This window comes from Vombatus ursinus, unplaced genomic scaffold, assembly GCF_900497805.2.
Source record: "Vombatus ursinus unplaced genomic scaffold, bare-nosed wombat genome assembly UNPS02000582.1, whole genome shotgun sequence".
NCBI classification, from domain to species: Eukaryota; Metazoa; Chordata; class Mammalia; order Diprotodontia; family Vombatidae; genus Vombatus; species Vombatus ursinus.
Window position 1 is genome coordinate 32,427,004 of NW_020940360.1, and position 20,176 is coordinate 32,447,179.

At 36.9% G+C, this 20,176-nt stretch overlaps 1 protein-coding gene across 1 annotated transcript in view; it reads right to left on the reverse strand.

Annotated features, from left to right (window-relative positions):
* The window catches only part of PREP (prolyl endopeptidase), a 157,654-nt gene that overhangs the window by 109,800 nt on the left and 27,678 nt on the right, over positions 1 to 20,176 (reverse strand). The window contains exons 5-6 of the mRNA XM_027855254.1: positions 16,230 to 16,439; positions 14,863 to 14,984 (exon numbers count right to left, since the gene is read on the reverse strand). Coding sequence (XP_027711055.1) covers positions 14,863 to 14,984; positions 16,230 to 16,439 — 332 coding nt within the window. The remainder of the gene's footprint in view (positions 1 to 14,862; positions 14,985 to 16,229; positions 16,440 to 20,176) is intronic.

A 20,176-nucleotide genomic window follows, 5' to 3' on the forward strand; every position in this document is an offset into this window, starting at 1 on the left:
CTTGAAATTTGTGTCATTTCAAACTAGTACCATTCCCCCATCATTCCAGCCCCCCTCAAGGGGGGCTATATCGCCTATTTTGACAACTTCAAGACTGGGGAACCTGTGCCCTCGAGGCCACATGTGGCCTTCTAGGTCCTCAAGTGCAGCCATTTGACTGAATCCAAACTTCACAGAACAGATCCCCTTAATAAAAGGATTTGTTCTGTAATCCTTGGACTCACTCAAAAGGCCATACCCAAGGACCTAAAAGGCCACATGTGGCCTCGACGCTGCAGGTCCCCCAACCCCGGACTAGATAATCTTATAAGGTGCTTTCTAACTGCAACATTTTGATCATCGGAGTTTATCTGGACCTTTATTTCTAAACTTTTTAAAGTACTGATGCGCATTTAAAACTAAATTCCAACACAAAATTTAAACTTTTACATATAGCCTGACACTCAAGAAATTTCAAAACATTTCTGAAACATCATAGGCAAGAAATATGGAAAACTAATAATAACAAGACTTGCACTAAAGGGAGATTGCCAAGCCATAGAAAAATTAGTGACTTAAGGAAACCAGGTAAGAAGTGAACAGAAAAAGCTGAAAATGTACACAGGACTCCGCAGGATTCTTAGGATGCAGCATGATTTCCAATTTTATACTCAAACACAAAATGAAATTTTTACCCAAATTGAGATCAACTAAAATAACTAGTTTTTTGAGGCAGTACATATGACTCTTAGAAACATTAATCTGAGCCAAGGGTTGTACCAGGAATATAGTCTCTACTATAACTTCCAAAAGTCAGAACTTTTTACTACTTCACGTCTTTCATTTTAAATTTATTTCTTCCTAATGTAAAAAACGATAAGCAAAATCTATAATGCGTTTCTGAATGAGTATTTTAAAAATTCAAAATAAATTCATGAAAATAAATGCATCTATTGATTCAGGAATCATCAATTTGCATTTTTGCTTGTAAAAACTACTTAATTCACATGAATTCTGGTATCAGAGAATCTCCTTAATGAGCTCAATGTTTAAAAAGGATTTTCCAGTTTGGATACATATACAGTCTTCACAAAATGCTTATTTTTACAATACAGTATTTTGCTCCTGTTGTATATTAGAGTTATTTTGTTTCTATTTCCTGATTAGATTAAAAGCTCTATAAGGGCCCTTTTCCAAATTTTGTATCTCCTTCCATTCCTAGCACATTGTATGTGTTGGGGGAATACTGAATATAGGCAGTTTTGATCAAAATTTCATGATTATAATTTTATGATGACAAAATAACATTTGTGAAATCTGAAGTTGGTGATTAAGTATGGCAACATTCTCAATTTAACAACCTGGAACAAAATATACTGATTAAATGATTTACTGATTAGATACTAATTAGAAAAAGTCAATTACAGAGGAGCAAAAACAGAACAGTCATTATAACTGCCCTGGTTAAATAACTATTAGAAGAAATAGCAAAGAAGTATGCAAAGAGTACAGACAGGCATATACAGGCACTACATGACAGTCACTAAGGTATACTGTTTGACACACTCATAAAACATAAAGCAGAAATGGATTATCAGGAAAAAAAACAGGTCTTTAACAAAAAAAAAAGTCACTGACAATTAAATAACACAGAATCACAGAATTTCACAGATGAACGGAACTTCACAAGTCATCTAGTCCAACCTATACCTAAATGAAAATGCACCCTATAACATCTCCATTAAGTGGTCATTCAGCCTTTGTTCAAATACCTTCTAAGGGAAGTAGTTTACAATCTGCCAAAGGTGGCACATTTCATTTGTGGATAGCTCTAATTATTAGCAAACTTTCCCCTACAACAAGATTAATTTGTCTTTCTGTAACTTCTACCCACTGCTTCTTGTTCTGCTCTAGGGCTATTCCTCTTTCTCTTCTTAACCCTTCAAAAACTTAGCTATCATGTCTCCTCTTTACTGCCTAAATCTTTTCATGTCTAACTCAACACCCTCAGTTTCTTTAATGAATCTTAGGACAGCATGATTCCAAGACCCTTAAGCAACCTAGTTGCTCATCCCTTTCCAGATCTGTTATATATTCTCTTAAGGTTATTCATATATAAAGAAGATACTTTGTTTAAGGAAAACCAAAAGATTCTGTATAATATTCTTTATTCTAGTAATACTAAAATAGCTACAGTTCTTTTACAAAGAACCTTCTGCAATTTTATACTCTAATGCAAGTATTATCTTCATTTTACAAGTGAGACACATAAAGCTAAGAGAGATTACGTGTTGTCACAAGGACATGAACCCAAGTGTTGTGACTTCCTTCCACCCTACAGAAATGTTCAAGCATGCTGAAGTACCACAAAAGGCCAAACAGTATCATCTTCATCAGAAATTGTGAAATTTCACTCCCTGATCATAATCTCCCGTCCCTTCACCTCTTCTACCTTATTCCTCCCAAACCTGGTTTTCATTCTTCCTGCACCATTCACTCCCTCCTTCCCTCCCTGTTCTGGTTTCCTGCTCTAGACTCATTTCTTTCCTTTTCAATCTTGACCCCATGAGTTAACCAGTTCAAGTATGTACTGCCCTCCACCTTGAATCCTTTGCCCCTGTTTTTTTTTCTTTCCCATTTTTCCTGTGCTAACCTTCAACTGTGTATCATTTAATATCTGCCTCCACTGTTCCTACTTCTAAGTTGCTGAATATTGACTGCTACAGCAAGCTGCACAACCATGCTAAGCATGTCTACACATTGTTGCTCCGCAATCTATCCTTCCTTGATTAATTTCCCTATCAAACTCCACATAGACTGCATCACACATCAAGCCCCACAATACTCCCACTCCCACCCTTCAGATTGCCTTATTTCCTATTTTGGTGCAGAAATCAAAGTCACACATTATGAGCCTCCTTTTCACCTAATGAAGTTTTGGCTGCAGTCTCTTGAGACATTAACTCTTCTCCTTATCAAGTATTGAACAGTGCTAGATTTGCAAGTCAGATAAATCTGGGTTCAGATTCTATCTCTGACAACTATGTGAAAATGGCAAGTCTTTTGACTTCTCTGAATTTGTTTCCTCTTTAGTTTAAAAAAAAAAGGGGGGGGTGGGAGTAGGTAGGTGTGTACATATCACCTGTATTGTATTCCCTACCACAGGGAGGTTGTGAGGTTCAAATGAGATAAAGGACATAAAAGGCTTTACATACCTTAAAAGTCTATAAAGTGCCCTTACCCGATTATCCTCAGGGAGCTTTGTCTGTTTGATCCTTCTTATTTTCTTTTTTTTTTTTTTTAGGCAATTGGGGTTAAGTGACTTGCCCAGGGTCACACAGCTAGTAAGTGTCAAGTGCTTGGTCTGAGGCCAGATTTGAACTCAGGTTCTCCTGACTTCAGGGCCGGTGCTCTATCCACTGGGCCACCTAGCTGCCCTGATCCTTCTTATTTTCTGTTTCATCTTCAGTAAAAGAAGGTTAGATAGGTTGTATGGCCCAAAAAGATGTAATATGAAATTCTAGCAAGAAAGGCACAAGGTACTCTTAGTTTACTGCAGATGGGGAATCACTACCCTGGCCAGCCAAAGATGCCATGCTGAATCAGTTGCTCAACACCACTTTGCCTTCTTGCAACAAGAATGGCCACTAGTCAGGAGAGTTGGTGTTGAGCATTGTCTTCTTTCAATATTCTCTGGGGGCAGATGGCAACAAAACTAACATTCAATGTTCATTGCTCTCCAATCTCTGCTGGAAATTTAGTAGTCCCTGGGCCTCTGGAACATTCTAAAGCCAAACTATTCCAACTTTTCAAGTTCTTATGTCATAAATAAATTCAATTTAAAGGCATGGCTTAGGCAAAAAAAAAGTTAACTCAAAGAGTACAGTTTCTAATAGAATTTTTTGTTTCATCACTGCAAGCTCATTGAGAACAAGATGTCATTTGACTTTGTGTCTTTCCCCGGCACAATGCTTTGAAAAAGTATATCATAAATGCTTACTGAATTATTGTACTGTTATTTTGTAGTGTCTTTTGATCAAAATTTCTTCCATGGGGTAAAGAAAATTTCTATTAACATTTTGAAAATTTACTTTATACTAAACTGTAAAGGGATCCCAAACTTCCACAATGTATGAATACCTGTATCTTCTAAGTAATCTCAAAATAATCAAATCTGTCAGTTATTTTCATCCTGAAAAACAAAACAAAACATGACCAATCATGACTTTTGAATACTTCTAAGTAAAGAAGCTGTGGGATGGAGGTGTGGAAAAGTGCCAAACATCTTTAGACCTGGCCACTGTTAAACTATGTTTTGCTTGACTATACTGATTATAAGGAAGAGTTTAATCATGGGAGAGGAAAAACAGTGAGGGTTAGGGGTGGGAAGAGATGAACAAGGAGACCAGTGAGTCAGTCAGTTAATAAGCATTTATTAAGCCCCTACTACGTGCCATGTATTATTGTGTTTTAAGAGTTGGAGACACAAAAATTGGCAAAAAAAAAAAAAATTAGTGTTCCTGCACTCAAGGAACTCACAATCAAATGGGGGAGACAACAAAGAAATAAATATGAACAAACAAAGCTATAGAGAGGATAAATAGGAAAAATTTAAATGAGGGAAGGAACCTGAAGCAAGAGCAGTAGAAGTGACAGGGATATTTGTAAAAGAGTATCAATGAACATTTTTAAAAGACAAAGTAAGCTGAGTGTAACCTGTAACCTCTGCTACTGGAGAAGGATAAAGATCCCTTGATCTCAGGGTTCTGGGCTACAAGAGGGCTAAAGCTGATCATCTACACTAAGTCTGACACCAATATGATGAATCTGTAGTACTGAAGGGTCACCAGGTTGCCTAAGGAGGGATGAACCAGCCCAGATCAGAACAGCACAGCTTAAAGTTTCTGTACCAAGCAGCACTGGCATCAGGCCCTTGAGTGACTACTGCACTTCCAGCCAGGGCACAAGAGGGAGATTCAGTCTCAGAAACAAAAGAAAAAGCAGCTTTTCTTTTGAAGAAATAACTGCTAATAACCTAAGATTATTTTCCAAACTATATCTAATATTTGACATTTGAAAAACATTCATAAAAAGATTATAAGAGCCTTTGTCCTCTCATCAAGCATAAATACCATTTACAAAAACAAAACAAAACAAAAAAAAGCAATATAAAATTGTATTCAAAGAGCTACTAAACTCCAAATGCAGTCTTCCATTAAATCCAATCCCCACACATGCTATTTCTTGAATATGGGTATTTTTTCATTTGTAAATGAACTAGTAGAGGGTGAAAACAGTTTTCATAATTTGAATCAACATATACCTGCTTCGGAATAAAGAAAGGATTTTCTTTTGTGTACTATGCTTGAAGAATTAAGGGTGCCTATGGAAGTAGACCGAAAAGCAGTTAACACTTGAAATTGCCTTGTGTGGTACTGGGAGATAATTAACAAAGAGCAAAAAACATTCTTTGATAGCTTTGAGAGAGGTAATAATATTATGTGCAGAAAAAGATTATTTTCACAACAGTTCTAAGTCCCTAAAAAAAATCTATTTAATTTTAAGTATTTGCCATTGAGTTAAAGACTCAGACTACTACCTTGGTGCTTATACATCTCAAAAAGGCTTTGAAATGTCAATTCAATATACTAAACAGGTTCCTTCAAATCTGTAGAACCCATTTCCAAACCTTCTAACACAAAGTCTTAGGATAAAACTATGGAGACAATTTCAGTAGAATGAACCTAAGTGATGATGTAATCACATAACAATGCATTAACATGCATATTTCTAATAAACAGCCTGTCTTCAACTTCTATAGAAATTACACTAAATCATCTGTTCTCCCTAGTAGAACCAAATTGAAAACAAATAATAATCCAAGCATTATTTGAAATAAGAGCATGTTGTACTAAGAAAAAAAAATACAGTTTTCAGGAAGGCAAAAACCCAACCAACATAAAGAAAAATAACTCGTTCGGAATCCCTCATGTTTCCTCTGCAGAACCCATGTGCCCTGTGGTCAGTTAGCTAAATTGTAAAACAGGCCAAGTTTCCAGGTACAATCACTATATGGGTCAGTTACTTTCAATCTGTTCCTTGGTCCCCATGTATATCCCTAATATCTATAAGCTTCTTGGAAAATTCATGCTATTTATCACAAAAAGGCACAAGGGACAAGATGATGGATCAGCACAAATTCATTGTAAGTACTGGAAAAATCTCCTCTTGGAACATGCCAGCTTTCTAGCCCCTAGGCCAGAGGTTCTTAACTTGAGGATTATGAACTTGCTCCCCCTTAAAAACAAATTAACCATTGTATTTCAATATCACTGGTTTGCTTTGTAATCTTCTAATTTTATTTTACGTATTTGAAAACACGATTCTGAGAAAGGGTCCATCGGCTTCACCAAACTACGAAGATGAACATGACACAAAATTAAGAACCCCTGCTTTAAACTGTGCTATTCGAATTTCCACAAAAGTAGAATTTCCTGTATACTCATCAGCACGATGGACTATCATGGCATTTAGAGCATTCACCAGGGAAATGAGCATTAAGCTCCACACAAAGTCAAACCTCATATTAGGACACATATTCAGCATCATAACAAAGCAAACAGTGAAATCCCAACTGTGAAGAACTGAACATATTCTAAGAGTTGGAAGGAAAACTCTGGGTTTCCTGTGATAGAACAAGGAATTGAAGGTGGTCATCAACTGGACAAAAGCTTAATCTGTTATCAAGCAAAATTATTAGAGAAGGGAGAGAGAGAAAAACAGAAACAGAGGCAGAGAGACAGAATATAATACAATACCTTTGAAATGGCAGGAAGGGTGAAAAGACAAATCACTTTAGGGAAAAAATCCTTCACAGGGCCTGAAACCTCTGTTATTTAAGAATATACACACATCTAATAGTTCACAATGGCTACTGTGAACAGTATATGCCAGAGAGAGGAATGTCAAAGCCCCCGAAGGTTTCAACAATGCTAGTACAACTGATTACAAGAAAATACTGGGGGCACCTAGCTGGTGCAGCAGATAGAGCACTGGCCCTAGATTCAGAAGGACCTGAGTTCAAATTCAGCCTCAGACACATAACACTCACTAGCTGTGTGACTCTGGGAAAGTCACCTAACCCCAACTGTCTCACTTAAAAAAAAAAAGACTTCTCTTCTTCAAAAAAAAAAAAAGAAAAGAAAAAAAAGAAAAAACTGAACCAACTGATTGTTCATGAAACTAGCACAGTTTGCAAAGCACACTGGACATGATCAAGAAATATTTGATAATTCATTTCAATTGTTCTTCACTTAATGAGAAGGTGGGATACATGGGACACTTGAAGGTTGAGAATTCCAATCCAAGCTGTTCTTACTCTCTGAATGATCTCAGGAACACCATTTTAACCCAATTAGCTGCTCCAGTACCACAATCCGAAGTTCTGCTTGTGTGTATGTATGCATGTATGTATGTACATAGTATGTATACAGATACATGTCAAGGTTAACATATAAATGTATGAATAAATGAACTATATTAATTGGATCAAAGGTAGGTGGTGCATAAAAATATTTGGTAAATTTTAAAATTTGGAAAAAAAATCTGCAAGATTTAGTTGGACAATTATGAAACCAAGAACAGCGAGACATTTTCTCCTTAATCCTTCTATAAGAAACTTGACATATTTTAGGAACCTTCATTCCAGAGCACCCTCTGCTGGAAAAGAGACTAAAAAACACATGATTTCTTTATTTCTGGCTCCTTCAACAAAATACAACTTTAAAATAAAAGATACTCGATCACCCATAGATTCAGAAAGACAAGTATTACTCCTACCAATACTTTTAATATTCTATATTAAATAATTATTCCCAAATATCATAAGCTAGAAAGTTTTCCAGCACACCCAGGAGCTACCATCTTGGCTCCACTCTCCTCAAGAAAAGAAGGCATCTTTTTAGGAAGGTTGGACTGGCAGCTAGATGGCATGATGGGGAGAGTACTGGTTTTAATTTTTTTAATTTTTAGGCAATTGGGGTTAAGTGACTTGCCCAGGGTCACACAGCTAGTAAATGTCAAGTGTTTGGTCTGAGGCTGGATTTGAACTTAGGTCCTCCTGACTTCAGGGTCGGTGCTCTATCTACTGCGCCACCTACTTGTCCCGAGAGTACTGGTTTTAGAGGCAGGAATATTTGAGTCTGAATCCTGACTCAGATTGATTGTGTGACCTTGGGCAAGTCAGTTAATCTCTTGGTCTGTTTCTATATGGGTAAAATGATGAGGTTGGAGTCTTTAGCTTCTAAAGCGCCTTCTAGCTCTAAATCTATGAACCCGTCATAGTGGTACACAGAATGGATTGTAGGACAAAAAGACAGGAAGCAGGGTGGGCCTAGAGATGTTAGCCTAGAAAAGAAAACTTAGGGGAGATCTGATACTTGTCTTCAAGTATCTACCTGTAAAACTGGTTCTTCTTAGCCCCAGAAGGCAGGCAACAGCAGGAATAACAAAAAGGTAGAAGTGTAGAGAAGCAGATTTAAGACTGATGTAAGGAAAAACTTGTTAATAATAATGAGAACTATCCAAAAGTAGAATGGGCTAACTCTAGAGGCAGAGTAATTATCCTCATATGTCATCAAACAAACTCTGGACAATAATAAGTTGGATATGTTGTAAAGAGTATTCCTTTTCAGGTATAGAGTCTGTGTATGATTCTGTATGAATGAAAGATTGCTCCCAGATTCTGAATCTGGATGACTGGGAAAAAATAGTGGTGTCAAGGAAAGAAATGGAAATGAAGGTAGGCATAGGAGAAAAGATGAAGAATTTACCCTTGGTTTGAGAGGCAACAGGGCACCATTGTAGTTCCCTGGAGGCAAGGACATCTGTTTTTTTCTAAACCATCTCCCTTCCGTTTACCCTCTCCTTTCCCTGTTCCCTTGACTCTCTGGACACCTAAGTGCAACATAACAGTTCATACTGCTTAGATGACCAGGAAGTCTTCTGTTCCTAGTGTGCTAGAAGACCATCAGGCCTTACATTCACTCCCGCTGCATCCTAAAGTCCACTTAGCCTTATCATCTGTCCTGCTGCTATACCTTCCAGACTCCCAGGCATGCTGGTTGGGTTGCTGATACAACCTAAGAATTCCTGGGCCTTGCCATTCACTTACTAGCTGAATGTGTTGTTTTTCCTAGTTAAGAGTGATAGTTCCTTGAGAACACAGGCAATCTCACTTTTTTATGAATATTATTAGAGTTTTATTAGTATTTACTACAGTTTGGTACATAATAAGTGCTTAATAAATGCTTTTTCATTCATTCATCCACAGTGCTGATCCATAGGAGGAGTTTAATAAATGCACATTGATTGATAGTAGGGTTGTGACTATTCTAATGAACATCCTGAACATTGTGAATATGTGGCGTTTGACATGAAAATGGTACATACAAGTAGACATGTTCTGAAGACAAAAAAGGGATTCTAAGGTTGAGTAAGGGGCCAGGTCTAATGAGAATTGCAATTCATCAGCAATCTATGTGGCAAATTTCAATGACGGAAAATGCAAAAGGAGAATAAAGAATTTGAGAACTAAGCCTTGGGAGAGGTAGCATTAACACAGTGAAATATTAGGAGGGAAGGAGATTGACAAGAAGACCTGGATACTAGTTTAAGCAGGAAGACTTTGGGCACTGTGGAACTATAAAAAGAGAGGGCTGACAAGCATGCTAAACGCTTGCATGCTTCTTTGTGACACTGTGTTTTGTTATCTATTTGTAAGGGACTAGATCTGATTTTGCTGGAATAAGATTAGACTGTGAGCTTCTTGAGGACAGGGACCATCTTTCATCTCTTTTTTGTATCCGCAGTGCTTAGCACAATGCCTGGTATACAGCAGGTGCTTAATAAATATGTAATGAGGGGCAGCGAGGTGGCGCAGTGGATAGAACACCAGCCCTGAAGTCAGGAGGACCTGAGTTCAAATCTGGCCTCAGACCAAACCCCTGACACTTACTAGCTATGTAACCCTGGGCAAGTCACTTAACCTCAATTACCTTAAAAGAAAGAAAGAAAGAAAGAAAGAAAGAAAGAAACAATCAAAGTCAAAAGAATGAAAACAGAAGAAAATGTGAAATATCCCATCAGAAAAACAACTGACCTGGAAAGCAGATCAACGAGAGGTAATTTAAGAATGATTGGACTACTAGAAAGCCATGATCAAAAAAAGAACAGATATCATATTTAAAAAAAAAAATGTGTAATGACTGACAATAAGGCACTCCCAAGAAAAGAAACTCTCTCTACCAGTGCAGATAGGTACCTTCTCAGCAACTCACTGTCTTATAAAGTAATTTAGACTACTGAGGTTAAGTGACCTGCCCGAGGTTACAAAGGCCTTCTATTTCAAAAGCTGAACTTCAGTCCAAGTTTTCTTGCTAAGTCATTTTAACACCATTTGCACTCCAGTCCTGTTCAGACTCTGCCCCTGGGCTCTGATGGGTAAGCTCTCACCTTTTCTTTCCATTGAAATGATGCCACTTCTGGCCATTTCCACCCAACCCCAATTTCCAACGCTGGCTCCCCTTTATGTGCTGTCTTCCTCTTTTAGAATTTAAGTTCCTTGAGGGCAAGGACCATCTTGCTTAAATTTATGTATACCCCCAGCACTTTTCACAGTGCCTCATACATAGAAAGTACTTAAATGCTTTTCTATTCATTCATTATAAGGCAGGCTCTCTATCCAATATGCCACACTGCCATTCATCTCTAAGTTACTGTTATAAAATAGAACCCGTATTTTTGAAGTTTCATAAAATATTAAAGCCTGTAATTATAATTTGCAACTGAAATTTATTTTGCAAATGACTTTTTTTATCAATCGGTAAGAAACATTAACTATATGCAAAACATAGAAATATCAGTTCAAACCTGTGCTTTCTGTTAGTTTTCCTCTTACTTTTCCCCTCCCCACACCTTGGAACCCCTTGGGTCTCTTTGCCTTTACTTTGCACTAGTAGCTCTTCCCTAATGTCAAAGGATGGACAAGGGAAGGCAGACACTTTCTTGCTGGCTTACCCCTCTTATTCCCCATCACTCCTTCCCTTTGACCCTACCCCAGCCCAGCCAACACCTGCCATCTGCTCAAGTCCTAACTGTATCAGAAGATCCTCTCCTCCACTGTCAGTTCAGCAAACAAAGGGTACAGGAGGACCTTGGTTAGTGTGATCATACAGAAAGGACTATGCTCTAATATCTGGCTCATCAAGTTAAATAGTTGGACATGCTCCAGGAAGTTATGCAGCACATAACTCTTCCTATTCATGTAAAGATAAATAAGGCAAGTTTCCTGCTCTCAAGAAACTCAAAACTGAATGAAGGAAATGACAAGTACACAAATTAATACAGAATGAGAAAAATGCACGTGAGAGGTATAAAGTGCCAGTAGAGTTAGCAAAAGGAAACCTGACTTTCAACTAGGGTATTAAGAAAGACTTCAGAGAGAAGGTAGTATTTTAACTGGGCCCTGAAGGACAACAGCATTTTAAAAGGAGGTGTATGTTGAATGAGGGCATTTTAGGTATAAAGAAAACGATGTAAGCAATAAAACAAAGATGGAAGAGTAGTCTTCAGAAACCTGCAAGTAGTTGAATTCAGCTGAAATATAGGGTACATAAAGGGGAGAAGAAAAAAGCTGGAAAGGTGGAATCATAGACTTCAGGCTGGAAAGGGAACTTCAAGGACGTCTAGTCAAAGGATCTCATAGGATCACAGCTCTAGAGCTTAAAGAGATCCCCGAACATCTATTTCAACCACTTGTATTTTACAGATGAGGAACCTAACCCCAAAGAGGTTTAAGTGACTTATCACCCAAAAACCATTTGTTAAGTGCCTATGCAGTAGGCACTGCTTTGCAAGTGCACCGCAAAACAGTCCATATGTCCTCAAAGAACTTACTATAGGCTGATGTAAGGCTGGAACCTGATAATGAATGGACCCAATCTGACTAGGAAGTAAAGAATTGCATAAATATAAGCAGCAGACAAAAAGAGAAAGACACATACCTATACATAAATTCAGTACAGGCTGAGAGATCTAACAAATTACCTTTCTTGGGTCCAATGGCTACATTTATAGAGTCAAAGAATTTGTAACTTAGTCCAATAACCTTATTTTATAAATGTGGAAATTGAGATCCAGAAAGGTGGCATGACAAATGGTGTGTAGCAGAACTGGAATTCAACCTCAGGTTCTCAGACTCTCAAATCCAGTGCCCACTCCTCTACACCAAGAAAACTGTAAGATGCTGCCAAACAACAACAAAAAACCTAAATTCATTAACCCGGTTAGAGTTTTCCAAACCAAATGTTAGCTTAGAAAAAGGAACCATCATGAGTGGTTTAGAAATGAAAACAACTGTAACCACTTGATTAATCTGTGTGGCTGAAAATTCAGCACCCTCCAGGGAATAGGCAAAAGGGCCATTGCTTCTCCCTGAAGCGTAGGCCACCCCAAAATACATGATGCTGACGAGTGCATGCCAGCAAAGGATGCTTCTGGTCTGCCTTCAGGTCTGATTCCTGAGCTTCTGAGACTGCCTCCTTTGGTGAACATGAAAGGACTCCCAGTTAAAGTTGTGGTTAGTTATACCCTGCTGTAAATGTTCTGTGGTAAACAGATTTATAACTACTCACCCATTCACTTCAGGTTAGGAACCCTTGGAAATGCAGGGCAGGAATAGCCCACCCAGCACGAGCCCATCTGGCCCTGATATAAATCGACTGCATCATCTAGGGCACCGATCCTATATGCCTCTTTTAATGAGATTGACTTTACAAGTCTTATTAAACTGTGTGCTTCAGCCAATGTACTCCTGCCACTATTTGATTTATGACAGTGTGCATGGTTCAGTAAACATGCCCTTTGGTTTATTCATGTACTGATGCATTCTGAATCATTGTCTGTCTATATTTGTGTGTTCTTTCTCTTCCCTCTTGCCCAGAGCAAAACAGTTTCTAGCATCTAAAAGTCAGTAATTTCTTCAAAGTGATTACAAAGAAGATCTAAATGACCAAAAAGCTGCATGTCATACCACTAGCAAAGTTATTAGGGATTTTACTAGTATGGATAACTTTTCAACCCAGTTTGCTGTTTTGTTTCAGTTAAGCTGGTAATATCTTCCCTTATGGCTAGAGGCTCTTAACCTTGGGTCCATGAAGTCGTTTTTTAAATACTTTGATAGCTGTGTTTCAATATAATTGACTTCCTTTGTAAATCCTATATATTTTATTATATGTTTTAAAAACATTATTCTGAGAAGGCGTCTACCCGCTTCACAGACTGACTACTCAGGGAGTCCATGACACACAAAAAAAGTTAAGAACCTTTCCTTCAGATCTTTATGATAATCTGTACTAATAACCTGCCACTTGTTGTTAATATCATTATAGTGCCACTATAATAGCCTATTATAGTGAACTGAACATCCTGTGTAACAGATAAATTGGCATCACGGATAGAGAGCTGACCAGAGTCAAGAACACTTGGATTCTAGCCCCACCTCTGAAACACAGTGCCCATGTGATCCTTGCCAAGTATCTTCACTTCTCAGTGCCTTAGGCAACTGTTTAAGAATAAAAGTTGCAGAAAAGGTGATGACCTTCAATGGTAAAGGTAGTTTTCTCTATCAATGAAACCACAGGTTTAGTCCCCATCCTTATAGTACCAATATATTTTCCCTTCAACAGGTGATTAAGAATATGTCACATTTGATTTTGTCACCTCAAAAAAAATTCTTCATAGAAATAATGTAACTTGGAACTTAAAAAAAACTTGAGTTATGTGGGAAGTAGGACTTGAATGCAAAAGTTTGATTTTTTGGTAATTTTCCAGAATCATTCACAAAAGTCGATGTGCATCTGATTTTGGAATGCTTCCTGAAATACCCTCCATCACTTCTGTCTCTGCTTTTAGCAGCAGCAGATTTACCTTTCCAGCTGAAAACACTCCTCTTCCTATGGTACCAAATATCTCTGGTATGAACAAGCAGAACACTGCACAGCCTGAGGTATTACTGCACTTTCTGTAGAAAATAAAGGATTTCAAATGTTTCCTCTACTTTTGGGGGACAAAGTACAGTATAGCTGAAGAGCACTCTATTTAGGTTCAGGGGACCTGTGTTTAAATGGTAGTTCTGTCACTTATTACCTATGTTCCCTCTCTGGGTCTCAGTTTCTTCACCTATAAAATGACTTAGATAATCTTAAAGATTCCCTTGAATTCTAAAATCCTAGCATCCTAAGAGGAGAAAAATTTCTCTCTATTTATACTTTACAAAAATAAGATATGTACTTTATTTTATTCACCAGGGAAAAATATACCAAAAATAAAAACAACAAAATCACTGCTTATTACCCAGAACAAAACTGAGACTCACGAGTATAATTTGTATTATAAGCATTTCCTTGGACTCTTTCCACAGACTGTAAGTGAAATGCAAGTTAAGAAATGAGTTCAATATCAATGACACAGCCTGAGGAGAAGCCTGATACTGTTATCATGATCACTGAGGATGGTTTCTAATGCTTACTGCATCAAAGTGACAGTAAACAAAATCCACTTTAATTAGTGGTATTCTGAAATGAAAGATCTTATGAAAAGAAGAAAGGGAAGGAGTGAGGAAGTAAGACAGCCAGGAAGTGGTGCAGAGGTCTAGTTCTCAGTAAGATGAGACTAAAGTTTACCTATTGGAGCTGTGTGACCCAGAAGCAGAGAGGATTAAAGTTAGCATGCAGCATCAGAAATATGTTCATATAAAAAATCCACAAGATGTGTTCTGTAGTTGGAATCTGATAAAAATGAATGCTCCAAAGGGTTAAACAATACCTCAGCTCCACCCATCCACTTTGGCTCATCAGGAAATTCGGCACACAAAATATCCTCTGCTTGATCAGTCCCCAAAACATGGTAGAATAGCTTCTGGTGAAGATTTGTGGATGTCTCAGTGCCTGAAAGAATTAAGCAATTCAGTTTAAAGCCATCATCTATGATCTATTCTATTCATTCCAGATAATGCCCTACATTTAGAAAGCTGAGTAATGTATCCACCACTATTTTCTACCCATCATACAGATGGGAGTTAGCCCAGACATTATTTATACTTAATTGCTGAGTGTTATGAAATAGCATTTAGCCTAATACTTTTTATTCTATAAAAATAGCAACCCTACCTGTTAAATGAAAATAAAATTGATATAACATCCTCATATAACCAACTTGTGGTTTATGTGTTCCATTCCAGACATTTGTAATAAGACCACTTACAGCACTGCCTTTGGTATTTCAAAGGACCCTGCCATCTAACAGCATGAAAATGCATTTGAAGTACTTTTGATAAATAGTACAGCCTAATCAGGAGTAGAAAAGGACACCAGCATTCTCAAGCTCAATCATCACTAACCATCATTATTACTGTAATGGAAGATTAAGAGTAAATAATAACTGCGATTCTTTTCACAATTACAAAATTACTCTTTGCAACAGACCATATGCCAACTACACACATTTGATATAGCTGGTAATTTCTAAATTTCCAACATCTCTTGAGCACTTTGCACCCATAACATGGGTAACTGTTGCATAGCAACCAAACATCTTACAACCAACATTCTTGTCCTGCTGCCCAATGAGCTCTCTTTTACTTCAAAGGCAGCCTTTAGACAAAGATGTTGCAAGAATCCAACCCACAGAAAGTAAAAGCTGAAAGCAAAGGAAAAACACTATGACACTCATGGTCAATATAGGTGGAAAAACCAGTGATTTCTGAAACATGACAAGGGTACAACTTTTACTGTGATGGTTCCTCCTATCAAGAGGTAACAAGCAAGCCATGATCCTTCCTCACTGCAGAAAGAGGAAAAGGAAGAGTAGATAAGTCTACTTGAGATGATGACATTTCATAATATCTTTCTAACATATTACAGGTATGTTGATGTTCAAAGAAGAGCAGGTAAAGATGTGCTGTAACGAACCTAAAACATGCTTGCCTCCAGCAATGCCACTACCAAAACCAACACTAAGGAATGCAAGGTTTTGTAATAATCATATCAAAACTCTCCTGGACAGTATAACTGGTGCTCTGGGAAATACTACCCTAGACTGAAGTAAGTTTGGAAGATACTTAGCTATTTTTGTCATTAACTGCTCCAAAAAGTCTCCTTTTGTGATGTGAATCATTTCCACCATGATCTTACCATCACTTTTTCCATCCTGTTTGGGATAGCAGTTGTAGAACATCCCCTTTCCATCATGGGTCCAAGCCATGCAACTGAACTTGACTCTTTCTAGAACATCTGGAAGATCCTTGGGTCCATCAACTTTCATAAATTTGATAGTTACCCAGTCTGAACCACTGGAACTTAGGCCATAGGCAAAATATTCACCATCTTCACTGAATGCATAGCCTGTGGGATTATGAGGAAAAAAGTCAGCAGAAGCACACAATATTGTTAGAATTTTTCAACATACCCTTTGTGCTCTGGACCAAAACATTTTCCTATTATTGGTATCTTTACACCGATCTCAGGTATAAAATACATATTTAAAGTAAAATATTTCTAAGATTTTTTTTTTAGAATTTATACTGTAAAGGGAATAAGACAACAGCTTCGGAATTAATGAGTGAATTATGATGCATATAAAAAAAACTATTTGTAGCCGCTGTGTAATTTAGAGAATGGATTACAAAGTGACTGAGATCTCTCTTCATAACATCATTTCCCTAAGCATTCAAACATTAAAGCATATGACCCATTAGCTCTGACTATAAAAGTCTAGGTTTAAAGCAAAAATAAACATTTAAATGGTGTTCACTCCAAATGGAAAAAAGAAAAGAAAAACAGCATTGTTTGCTGGTTGGTGGTACCGTGGTTAGTTTTATAGGATCATGGGAAGATAGAAAGAGTCAATCAACGAGCAAAGTGTGTGTGTGTGTGTGTGTGTGTGTGTGTGTGTGTGTTTAAATGCTCCTTGAGGGCATTTTCATTTTTATCTTAGCATATACAATGTCTTGCACAAATAGGTGGTTAATATCTATTGAACTGAATCGTAACTTTTTCCTTCAGTTTTCATTTAATTTTAATGGTTAATAACTTAAAATATTTTATACATTTATGCTAACATATAATTATAATGACATATACTATGTTCTATATTATAATATGTATCATAATAACACAATTTAATATATAATATTTGCAAATATTTCTAACTGTCTATATAACCCCGTAGTGTCATGGCACCCACAGCTGGAATTCAATTAAGAATAATGGAACTGGAAATTTCTCTTTTTGTCTAGGTTATCTAATAGGTGAAAGCTACAACAAAAAAAATTTATGGTTTCAGACATTTTGTATCTTTTTACATTGACTTTCTGGTCATAGGAAGTTGACTTAGTTGAAAAGGAAAATTTCACCTTCTAAATGATCTCTGCCATAGACTGGTGGTAGGACCACCAGTCAATAGAGCGTATCAATAGAACTTTCTTTTCTTTCTTTCTTTTTTTTTTTTACAATCCAGCAATATAGGCTTTATTATTTCTAATACATTCCATTCCATCTCCTGACTTCATGCCTTTTCTTTTTTTTTAAATTTTCAATTAATTTATTTTGAATTATCAACAATCACTTCCATAAGCTTCTGAGTTTTAAATTTTTCTCCCCTCTCTCCCTACTTCCCTCCCCAGTACGGTGCGCAATCTGATATAGGCTATACATATATATTCCTATTAAGCATATTTTCACATTAGTGATATTGTAGGTAAGAATTAGAACCAATAGGAGGAACCACCAGAAAGAGGCAACAAAACACAACAGAAGAAAAAAAAATAGCAAATAGTATGCTTTGATCTGCATTCAAATTCCATAGTTCTTTTTTTGGATGTGGATAGCCCTTTGGGCATAGTTTCAAATTGCTCTCCAAAATGGTTGGATCGTTTCACAACTCCACCAACAATGCATTAGTGTTCCAATTTTTCCACATCTTCTCCATTTTCCTGTTTTGTCATGTCGGTCAATCTGATAGGTGTGATGTGGTACCTCAGAGTTGTTCTGATTTGCATTTCTCTAATCAATAGTGATTTAGAACATTTTTTCATGACTATAGATGGCTTTAATTTCTTCATCTGAGAACTGTCTGTTCATATCCTTTGACCATTTATCAGTTGGGGAATGGCTTGTATTCTTATAAATTTGACTTAATTCTCTATATATTTTAGAAATGAGGCCCTTATCAAAGAGACTGGTTGTAGAAATTCTTTCCCAATTTTCTACCTTCCTTCTAATCTTAGTTGCATTGGCTTTGTTTGTGCAAAAACTTTTCAATTTAATGTAATCAAAGTTAGCCATTTTGCATTTTATAATGTTCTCTATCTCCTGTTTGGTCTTGAATTCTTCTGTTCTCCATAAATCTGATAGGTAAACTATTCCCTGCTCTCCCAGTTTGCTTACAGTATCAGCCTTTATATCTAAATCATGAACCCATTTTGACTTTATTTTGGTATGTGGTATGAGATTTTGGTCTATGCCTAGTTTCTGCCATACTCTTTTCCAGTTTTCCCAGCAGCTTTTGTCAGAGTGAGTTCTTATCCCAGAAGCTGGGGTCTTTGGATTTATCAAACAATAGATTACTATAGTCATTGACTACTGTGTCTTGCATATTTAACCTATTCCAATCAATACACCTTTCTAAGTCCCAATGTCTTCATTTATAAAATGAGTGGAATGGACTAGATTAGCAATGTCTAAGTTTCTCAGTAGTGATCAGAAATTAACATAAAGCTCAAAATTCTTATGTATGCAGGCCACACAGATTTCCATTTTAGCTTTTTAATGAAAGAGAACATATTGTTTAAAAAAAAAAAAAGCAAAGTGGGCCCAAACAATGTAGTTTGGCCACAGCAAGAAATTTCAAACTGTTAGACCCTACTAGTCTAATTTATTGAATGCTAAGTATTTTGGTTGTTTTGTTTTTAAATCAATAATTATCTCAAATAGGGTATGGCAAGCAGCAAGCATTAGGCAGTTATGTTAGATGCCTAGGAATCAGATGATTTCTAAGGTCCCTTAGAGCTCTAACATTCAATGATGCTATCATCATTCAATAATTACAAAGCTAAAAATGTTTTGATTGGAATAGCAACACATTATCCACTGAGCCTTAATCTTAAATGCAACGGAAATTCTTTATATTTTTCCTTTTGAGATTATCACCAATATGTTTTTGTTTGTACTTAGCTATTCCTGTGCTGTTTGCCCCATTAGATTGAGAAGTCCTTGAGAACAGGGACTGTTTTTTGGCCTTTCATTACATCCTCAAATGCCAAATTAAATGAGGTAACTGTGTATTAAAACTCCAGACACAAATTCAAGCTGAGATTTCACTTTCAACACTGCTTAGTAATTGTCAATTATATATCTGGCACATATTAAATGAACAGTAGTTCAGAAAAAGGTGTTATTGGAGAAAAAGACTTCAAAGTGGTAATTCATTTGCAGGCAAAAAAGGATTTCTCAAAATATCTGATAAAACAAGGGACTATGACCACCTTCCCAGTTTTTCAAGAACTCCTCTTGTGTGCCAAATCTCGAATTCTGGAAGACTGAATCTATGCCAGCTGCTCTTCCAAAAAGCAAAAGAGGCTACAAGGAATATGCTGAATCAACTGTTTTTCACTGACAAGTATGCTAGAATTTCATACCAAATTAAAATTTCCCACCTTCTACTGGATAACCCTTAAGAGTATATGAGGGTGACCAGAAATACCTACTCTTTCACCTAGGATTGTCAGTCTATCATAGGTCAAGCCTGGAGCAATATGTCTTCCCCATCAGCTGGTGAGAGAGGTCTCGTCAGAAATAATCAAGAGAAGCAGAACAGCATAGTGGATAGAGCTACCTGAAAGTCCTTTAACTTCTCGGTGCTTCAGGAAACTATAAAACTATAATTTTGCAGATGAGCTGCTGACGTACATTGACAGAGGGCATTTCGACATAGGGAATTCCTTGTATCAAAGAAATCACAGGTGTGGCCCAAAAGAAAAAATAACTATCAAAGCCTATTTATTAATTTTTCTTTAAAACTCTATACCCTTATAATATGAAAAAATGCTCTCAATCACTACTGATTAGAAAAATGCAAATCA